General features: G+C 56.8%; 2 protein-coding genes across 2 annotated transcripts in view; both read right to left on the bottom strand.

Annotated features, from left to right (window-relative positions):
- PARS2 (prolyl-tRNA synthetase 2, mitochondrial) overlaps nt 1–347 on the bottom strand; it is a 2,295-nt gene extending 1,948 nt beyond the window's left edge. Inside the window, exon 1 of the mRNA XM_026079904.1 lies at nt 295–347. Within this exon, the coding sequence (XP_025935689.1) occupies nt 295–347 (53 nt within the window). The remainder of the gene's footprint in view (nt 1–294) is intronic.
- Nucleotides 348–537: 190 nt separating this feature from the next.
- Nucleotides 538–8,957, bottom strand: TTC22 (tetratricopeptide repeat domain 22). Its single transcript, XM_026079903.1, has 7 exons — nt 8,391–8,957; nt 7,598–7,653; nt 6,278–6,393; nt 4,971–5,089; nt 3,852–4,013; nt 1,627–1,779; nt 538–1,068 (listed from the first exon to the last, which is right to left on the bottom strand). Exons 1-7 carry the CDS (start codon nt 8,955–8,957, stop codon nt 538–540), a joined length of 1,704 nt encoding a protein of 567 aa, XP_025935688.1.
- Nucleotides 8,958–9,562: the final 605 nt, after the last annotated feature.

Below are 9,562 nucleotides of genomic sequence, written 5' to 3'. Positions count from 1 at the left end.
CGCCACGACCAATCAGGAGCAGAGCGCCGCGTCACGTGGCGCCTCCCCGCCGCCAGCCTGCCCACCGGGGCGGGAGGATTCCGGAAGTCGGCGGTCCTTATCCGCGCGGGACGCTCTTTCCGCCGGGAGGCTCAAGCCTCGATGGTTCGCCCCCGACATGGCGGCCGGCGGGGGGCGCTGCGGGGGCCGCGGCGCCCCCCGGGCTCGTCCGCCGCCCTCGGCCCGGCCCGGCCCCAGCGGTAACGGCATCAAGAAACCTTCCCCTGCAAGCCGTGTCACTGCAAGCCGTGTCACTGCGCCACGGACGCGGTCTGGAGGTCCAGAGCGACCTCAGCAGGCGGGGGCATCCGTGGACAGGGGCTGGCTGTGGGTGGCCGCCAGCGCCAGGAGGCACCTGAGCAAGAACGGGGCTCTTACGAGGCGTTTCTCTCTCTCTCTCTCTCTCTATATTTAATTAATAAAGTTTTAGAAAACTGAAAGGGTCCCGACAGCTCCCGAGAGAGACCCCCTTTGCAGACTGCAGCCACCCCTAGGCACTCAGAGGGGCGGTGACGGCTCACGTATCTTGGCCTTGGAAGGATCCGTCTTCATCGTCTCGAACAGCAGCTTCACCAGCTCCGTCCTGCCCCGGGCGATCATGGCTTTGGAGAGCTCCATCACCTCCAGCGTGTGGTTGCGGTAGACCACCCTCAGCTCCTGCTGCACCCGCGGCGGTGGGAATTTCTCCTCGGCCACCTTAACCCACAGCTCCACCTCCTGCATTAGCAAGTCCCTGTTGAGCCGCCTCTGGCTGAAGAGCCTGAGCAGSGTCTCCAGCAGGCACCGCAAGCTCTCGGTGGAGGTGGAGCTCACGTGGTCCAGTTCGATCGCCCGCTTGAAGCACTCCATGGCTTGTGTTTCCTCCTTCTTAAGCCACAGGCATTTGCCCCTGAACAGCTGTAATTCGGGTATGGTCTCGCCCAGGTCGAATTCCATGGCTTTGGCCAAGAAAGCCAAGGCGTTGTTCAGTGCAGTTTCATCCACCAGGAACAGTTCTTGCATAGCATCCACGCTCATATAGTAATAAACCTGGAGGAATGCAGGACAAAATTAGGCTGTCAGGAGAAAACACAGACCAACAGCTGCCTCTGAAGGTGACAGTCCTCATTAGGGTCTGCCCTACTCCCATTCCTGTGTTTAATGCCTCCCACTACCTGGCTCCAGGTGGCTCTTCACTTCCCGTAAGCTCTCTGAATTTCTTCCTAGCTAAGGCTGACATTAACTGTAGCAATCCCTCAGCTGTCCATTTCCACCGTTGGCCCTGCTGCACCCCACCATCTCCCTTGCTTGCACCTAACTAGAGCTGAACCGGAGGCAAAGGCAGCCAAGGGCTAGTTCCTCGAGGAGCTGCCCTTGGCAATGAAATGCAAAGAGGAGCCAGCTCTGGTGTGGGCTCATATGGCTTAGGCTGGAGGAGGGTGACTCTGTGGCCAACCCAGACATATTGGTAGAGACATATCCAAAGAGYGATAAACTTAGCCCTCAACCTTTGTGGTCTGTCTTTGTGGCTGAGAGTTAATGAAAACCCGGAGGCACTGCAAGGAGCTGCCCGGGATCTCTTTGGGGGTATGCTGTGCCTGTCCTCACCTGGCCCATGTCCAGGTTTGTCCTCAGGCTCGGACGAACCTTGAGGACCTTCTTGAGGTCATTTTTAGCAYGCGTAAGCTTTCTCCTGTCAGGCGGGGGGGCCAGTCCCATCTTGGCACGCTCCAGGTCTTGCAGGTACAGCTTCATGTGGATCTGGAGACCAGAGGAAACTCATCAGCTTGCTTCAGTGCCCAGTTGTAGCATGAATGCATGGATGACAAGGCAGGTACTAACAAGTAATAATGCGAGTATGAAATGCCACCGTGCATCAGGTGAGCTCCTCGGCYGGGCCACAACCCCACAGCTCTTTCCACTTGCACCAGTCAGACCATCATGCCCAGTGCCAGCACCCCAGTGTCTAAAGCATGCCTCTGGGCTGATCGTGGTTAGCAGCACTGTGTRGGGAACGCGGTGCAGGCCCCTGGGATGTTGCTCATCCCATCTACCTCAGCTGTACATTCGGTTCTTGGTGAATGTGAGGTCTTTGAAAGCAACTAGCTCAGAGTAACGCTGTGCTGTTTGCATGCCCGTGATGGCTGTCGTGGTCATTTGCTCCCCCTTCCATCTCAGGACCGGTGACATGGGGGGCAGTTTGCCCTAAAGTGTTCAGTGGTTGAACTGCTTGGCTGTAGAGGGAGCGTCCCCGAATAAGGGCTGAGAAATAAAAAGCTTTTGTCTTATTTCAGCTTTCTCAAGTCCAAGCTATTAGATGTCACCTGGCAACCAGTGACCACCTTGATGCTGCACTTTTCAGCCTCCTACCTGTAGCTGAAGCTCAAAGGAAATTAAAAGTCTCTGAAGAACGGATCTAAGCACATATTGAAGTACTCCACTACAGCAGGAGATTTCACTTCACTGAGCCTCATTTCATGGGGAGTTAAGTAATCCTTTCTAAATATAAGAAAGCAAGAATGAGCCCTTATTTTATTTAAAAATGAGATTTGAGGAAATCTTCATGATTCTTCTTTAATGGGAAATACACATAAATGTGCACTCCCATTTATAGARGTCTGGAATTGGGAAAATCAAGTGATTAAAGGGCACATTTTTGATGCTCCTGACTGATTTAGGAGCATTAAGGTCATTAACTGCTTGAGTCAGTTCTGCAAAGTGATGCAGCATCATGTAAAACGACCCAGCGAGACCTGAGGGAAGTCCCTCAGCAGTTCTGTGCCAGAGCCAGGATTTGGCCCAGATTTCCTGGCTGTAGATAGTGACTTCACTGCCAGGCCAGCCTTTGCTGTTTTATCAGGTAATTACCTCTTCCTAGGTGTTTCTTGCCATGATTAAATGAGCAAGACAAATTCACTCTCTGTGGTAAAACGTAGTGGCTGTCTCACAGACCAGAGGAGGACTGGGTCTCTGTTGGAAGAGGATCTACCCACCCCTTGGACTGCTCACAGACCATGCTTACCCTTCTCATGGGATGCCCTGAGAATCCAAATTACTCTTGCATGTCCTTGCCTTTTGTCTCATTGGTAAAGACAGCTTCCCAATGCAAAGGCTTATTGACTGTTTTTCTGAATTAGCCCCTGTGCAGCAGCCCCCGTGTTGGCAGTGTGTGTTGTTAGAGGACAGCCAGGAGCCTCAGAGAAGGCATTTGGCGTGTGGAAAGCTGCCCAGGTGCCTTGGATGTGTCAGGCGCGGTGTGTTTTGGGCCAGCATTGCTGAGTAGCGTGTGATCAGGAGATGGACCTGCTCGTGACTGTGCTGGGTGGGATTTGTAGAGGTGTGTGCAATCTGGGCTGTCCTAGCGTTGGAGGGCTTATCAGAAAGGTTGTCTTGGATCACATTGGGGGCCCATCTAACTCTGTATCCTGTCCTTGACACTGGTGTCTAGCAGATACATGGCAGAAGATAAAAGTAGGGCATATATTGAGTAAGCCTTGTGTGCTACTCCCTCCTGGCTGGTTTAGGGACTTCTTCAGCAAGAGGAACCAGACTTTGAAGAGCCTTTTTCCTGCTCTCCATGGATTACACACGTTTCCAGCACTGTCAGGCAGGAGGATGCGTTTCCTTGCAGCTCCAGAAATCAGGTGGCCAGAGCTGCCAGRACCACAGAAACCCAGGTGTAGGGATTGCTGGAAGAGTATTGTAGATTTAATGGAGTTTAATGGAGTTGTTGATGGGGACTGCCAAGCACAGGCCTTGTTCCGGACACCGTCACTGTGTCTCTGGCCAAACCGTGATGGGTGTGAAGGGCAGGTTTGGAGGCAGTGACCTACCTGTGCCCGGGTGCAGTACGCCTGCCAGTTGAGCTCTGGATCCTCTAGGACATCCAGTGCCATATTGCATATCCCTTTGGCCATCTCCTGCTTGCCCAGCGAGTGGCAGATTTTTGCCAGGCGGTTCAGGACGGGAGGGTTGTCTTTTGCTATTTCTATTGCCTGTTCAAGCCACAGAAGCAAACACATTTCCATCAGTGACTTGTTGCCTGCTGTGCTGATCAAAGAGGCACAAGCATCTTGGACTGATTCACCAGGGCAGTGTTTTAACTGGGAGGGTTTAAGGCTATACAAGAGACATGATCTGTAGGGAAAGCTGATATCTCTGATTAAATCGACAGACAGGACTGAACAAAGGGCTAAGCTTAGGGGTTATGTGCCTAAAAGCTCATCTGTGTTCTTTATTTTTTCCAGCTGTTCCAGGGGAACCTAATAAAGTTACTGCTCTCCCCACGGCTTTTCACCAAACTTGCTTGCCCAGGTTGTTTGGATCCTGCCTCTTTGGGGCAGATGGAGGGTATATTTTCATGGACGTCAGGCATCTTTGGAATGACCCCACCAAGAGGGCCTGTGGCACCATGGCTTGGCTCCTGGCCAGTACGGCTACCTTGGCTTCTCATGTCCTCGGGCCAAGACAGATGCCCTCGAATCTCCTCAGAAATATGCCAGGCACCCTGGGGGAGCTGACCTGGGCCGTGGCTGTCCAGCAGCCACAGGCCACGTAAGCTCTGCGCCGTGCCCAGACCCACGGACAGGGCTGGGAGGGGTCCTGACTCTAATCCTCCTCCTTCCTTCCCCTCATCTCTGGAGCTTGTGCATGGTTAACCACAGCCCTTCGGCATGTCCCTTGGCCCCGTTGTAGCTGGGCTGCAGGAACCAAACCCACTGCTTTGATGGGGGCAGATTTATCCCTTGGCCTGGGAGGGGTGCCCTGYACACAGCGGGGCTGAGGGTCTCTGCTCTGCTCTGCTCTGGGGGCTTCTCTTCATGGAGGGATACAACCAGGAGGAGAAGCACTGAGGATGGGCAGGGCGATCAGGGGGAAAGCAAATGATGGATGGAGCAAGGGATGGTAGATGCMCAAATCAGCCCCTGGCCCTATAGCGCTGGATAAAGCACCTTGCCAAAGCAGTCGAGGGGGTCAGTCTCAGAGTAGCCACAGTCCTGGATCCCCGTTGGGGTGGTGGAAAATGTTTCTTTCCGTTCCAGTAGTATCCCAAGATAGCACCAGGCCAGGGCTAGGGAAGACAAGTCAGGGCAGGTGAAAGTGGAAATCGTTCAGCGGCCAAACCTCTCCATCCTGTGGAGGAGCTGCAATTTGGGCTTGGGGACTCTCTGCACAGCTTCATCAGAGAAGGCACCTCCTGACTTATCCTGGGCATGGTCTTATACAGGTTGTACCGTCCATGAGTCCACAGCACTGGCGAATCCTCAGCTGGGAGGTTGCGGGGGAACAGCTCCACCTGAAACATTCACCCAGCCTGAGTTTGTCTGCAGCAAGGAGAGAGACGGGCCCTGGGCTATTGGTGAGGCTGTGCTAGTGGCTGGGGTGGATTTGTCTGCCCRTATTTAGCTGTCCACATGTGAGCTAGCTACCTTGACCTGGGTTATAGACAGTGGAAGATGTGATGGTTCCTCAAGTGCTGTTCATCTCACCATAGATGGAGACCTGAAATGGGTCAAATAACTCCAGCTCTGGAAGGGCCTGTTTTACTCCAGTGCCTATACATGGAAGTACCGGAGATGTCTGCTGTTGAGTGAGACGAATCCCTGCCTAACAGTACTGGCAGATGAATTTTCTGTGTATATTTCAATATGAAGTAGGCTCATCAATCCTTTCACACATTCCCCCGACATCCATCTGCAACATTTCTGTCCTGTTTTTGTGAGGGACTCACGCATCTGCCAACTTCCTTGGGTAGTTTAATTCCCTSCAGTGACATTACTGTAACTGCATGACTCCAAGACAATATTTTCATACCTAGTAAAAGGGCAATTTCAAAGCTTGTCTTAGATTTGCTTATTGGTGAGTTACTGGAGGATATAAAATTACCACATGTCGTCTGCTCCCTGGGAGCTACTCAGGGTGCAGACTCTTTCCAGGTAACTCTGAGGTGCTTTCAGGGCTGAGCAGAAGACACTTACAAAAATAAATAACACTGATAAAGATATAGTAACTAAATCAACCAGAAGAATGCATATCATCACCTGAGGTTCAGGGTTACCTTGGATTTAGGTACACACAGAATTCATCAGTGATGGATGAATGACACCTTGAGTTACAGGTTTGTAGGGAGATGGGTTTTACTCATGCTCAGCCCCAGGTAAGTCTGAGCTTAGCTGCAGATGTGGGGTTTGAAGATCCCTTAGGTGTGAAGGGCTGCACAGCACTTCTCACACCTGCTAAAACAAGCTGTTTCTCCTACCTCTGTAGTGAGTGTTGGAGGACTTGACCACTTGCCGGAGCAGCGTCAGGGTCCTGTTGAAGGCGGGCAGCCTCCTGTGCTCCTCGTGTCCCTGGGTCATCAGGATGCCGTCTAGCCTGCAAGGAGTTCTCTGTGTCGAAAAGCAGCTCAGCGCCGAGCCACGGGGCTCCCCCAGCCCCAGCGTGCCCTGCCCCAACCCGAGGAGTCCCCGGTGGACCCTCTGCTGAGAGCGCAGGCGAGCACCTCCTTCCTCCTTCCTGTTGGGCGCGGGTCCCAAGGAAAAGGCTACGCAGCGGCCCGCCGCCGCAGGGCAGGGATCATGGCTGGGGCATGAGGGTTTCTCTCGTGTCTCCTCCGCTTCCAGCCCCCTCTCACAGCACCACAGTGGACGTTAGCACCAAAATCAGCATTTTGTTGGCCAAAGTAGACATTGGCAGGTTTGGGAGTTGCTTTAAGAACATTGCTGTAGCAGTTCAGAAATAACTTGTCCCTACGAAGGTCTTGTAAGAGGCCGGGTTAAGGCCTGACTGTTGCTTTAGCAGCATCCCTTTTCCTTTTATCAGCGTTAGCAGTCATAAAGCCACCCGTATCGCCGCAGTAGTGCTAATGCGGGACCGGTGCCTCGCTGTGTGGCACCAGGTCTGCTTCAGGCACGCAGTTAAATGGGAAACGGCAACAGGCTGGGCTGGGTTGCAGGCTGGGGCATGGTGCAGCTCCAGGCCTGGTCCTGATGCACGGGGCAGCGCGGCGCGAGCAGGACGCTGCAACCAGCACCAAGCAGTGCACCCATAAGGGTCACGACTGCTCCCTCCTGGCTCCAGCTGTGCCCTGGGTGTCACTTACAGCTCAGGCTTTTTGAATGCAAAGCGTCTAACGCTTGGGCTCCTTCGAATGGCTCCAATCCTGGTGCCTGGGCTCGCCTCTGCTGCTGCTATACCCGGGCTGAAAGTCTTCCCTCGCTACACCTTTTCCTCTCTTTCCGCTAAAAAGAAGGTCTTCTGGGTCATTTCCCTTGGAAGGCAGCTGCATGTCTGGCTTTCCTATACGTCACTGCTTGGGCAACTACAGCTTGTGCCAGCTCGTCCGTGGCTAGAGGGCAAAGGCAGGAGCCAGGCCAAAGCAGCGTGCCCGGACCGTGGTGGTCTGCTCAGTGTGGCGCTGGTGACCGGCTTCAGTGCCTGAGCCTGCTCCTGCGAGGCGAGCCAGAGGGGGAGATGCTAAGGGGACGAGGGGGATCTCCTTGGCCCCAGGAGCTGCCCGGGGCCATTCCCCGCTCCCCCGGGGTGGCCTGCGCCCGCCCCGGCAGCTACCGTGTCTCACCTGATGTACAGCGTGGCCATGGTGAAGTACCAGCTCCTTTTCTCCTCCGAGGGGATCTGAAATGGGGAAAAGGTGGGCGAGAAACTCATCGCGAACACCGGGAAATTGCCTTCAGGAGCGAGTGGGGGAGCTATGGGGGAAAACGTGCATGGCCAGCTGGTCTTCCTCCCAGCGAGGGGACCCGCTTCAATCAGCAGACGTCCCCGAGGTGCCAGGCAGCCCCCTTCCAGCCCCCTTCCCGCACGTGCACCCAGGGTTGGCTCCATCCCCTGTGCGTGCCGGGAGAGGAGGGGGTACGGCCCTCAACCTGTCCGTCCGGCCTGCAGAGCCCCTCTCCTCCTCGCACAGCCCCCGTTGGACGGCTGGAGGGCACCACTTCTCCAGTGGGAGCTGGTGACAGTGGCTGGAAATGCGAGGGGCCTTTCTGCTAGCCCGGCGTCCCCATCGTGCTGAAGGGCACATCCCCCCGTGGCTGGCACGCGGAGCGGCCAGCCCTCTCCCTCCGCACAAGTATTTCCGTACCAGGTGCTGAGTTTTTATGATCTCCCGAAGGCGCGCTGCCAAGAAGGAGGGCACACCTTCGTTTGGAAACCTCGGAAAGGTGCAGCCGGGTCAAAGGACACTGTCTGGGAGCAAAGGGAGCTGCACCGGCTTTAACCCTTCCCTGCATCGCTGGCAGCTGCAGAGCAGCGGTCTCCTCCGGGAGAGCGGGGTCGGCGTGCTTCCCCACGGCTCTGGCGCCCACCGCCCCGCAAAACCGTCCTCCCGCGGCTCGCTCGGCCCGCGCACTGACCTGCTGCCCGTAGGCGAGCGCCTTGTTGTAGAGGAGGACGCCGGCGGTCAGCTTCTCCGTCCTGTCCTCCTCGGTGAGCAGCCCCACGTCGAAGGCGTGCGCGTAGCCCTGCTCGGCCAAGCAGCGGGCTGCCCGGGCACCGGCGTCGCCCGCGGTGGGCACAGAGGGGCCGAGCCCCATGAGATGGGCCAGCTTCTCGGCGCACGCGGTCTCCTCCTGCTCGCTGCCCAGCCGGTCGTAGACGTAAGCCAGGTTGGCCCAGGCGTTGAGGTTGTCGGGGTCCTCCTGGGTGATGCCGAGGAAGATCTCCTTGGCTCGCTCCATCTCGTCCAGGTGGAAAGCGAAGACGCCCAGGAGGTTGCTGGCGGCATGCGGCTGGCCGCCGGTCTCCAGCTCCTGCTCGCACAGCAGGCTGTCCCTCTGGAGCTTCACGTCTCGCCCCCTGACGCTCGCGGGGCTGCCGGGCTCAAAGTTGAGGTTCATCTCCAGGTGGAAGTGGCCGGGGAGGTAGTCCAGCTCTTGCAGGAGGGCTTCGATGTCCCCATCGCCTCCCGCGTGGCTCTCCATCGGGGAGGGGGGCCGGGGCGCCCCGGCTCCTCTCCTCTCTTGACCCGTTCGGCTGGTTTAGCTGATCCGGGGGCAGCCGGGGAGGAGTCCCGGCGGGGAGGAGCGTGGCGGCGGCGCTGGGGCTGCCAGGCACCGGGGCGGTGCGGGGACATGTGCCGGGCCCTTCCTGACCTGCCGTGTGCCAGAACCAGCCCCGACGGCATTGCTACAGGGACACGCGTGGCCTGGAGCGGGGCTGAGCATCCCTGCAGCTGTTCCCTAGGGAACGGGGCACGCGGGCGGCCRGGCGCCGTGGTGAGGGCTGCCGTGGCGGCAGCAGCACTGCAGGACCCAGCACTGGAGCCGCCCGGCACCGCGGGACACCGGCAGCGAGGTGAGGCCACCCGCCGGGCTCGGCTTGGCTGCGCGGGGGAGACCGGACCTACCCCCCTGCAAGCTCCCGCAGCCCCTGCAGGGCCCTCAGGCRGTGGCAATCCAAAATAAAGAGGCCCTGGGGAAATGCACACGATTTCTTAAATCGCCCCGAAACCCTCAGCAGAATCTGCCTCGGTGGGAAGAAGCAATTTAGGAAGATTGTCGCCGAATGCAACATAGCGGCAAATCCC

The sequence above is a fragment of the Apteryx rowi genome, unplaced genomic scaffold, assembly GCF_003343035.1.
Source record: "Apteryx rowi isolate R43461 unplaced genomic scaffold, aptRow1 scaffold_503, whole genome shotgun sequence".
Classification (NCBI taxonomy): domain Eukaryota; kingdom Metazoa; phylum Chordata; class Aves; order Apterygiformes; family Apterygidae; genus Apteryx; species Apteryx rowi.
This window is presented reverse-complemented; position numbering and strand designations above follow the sequence as displayed.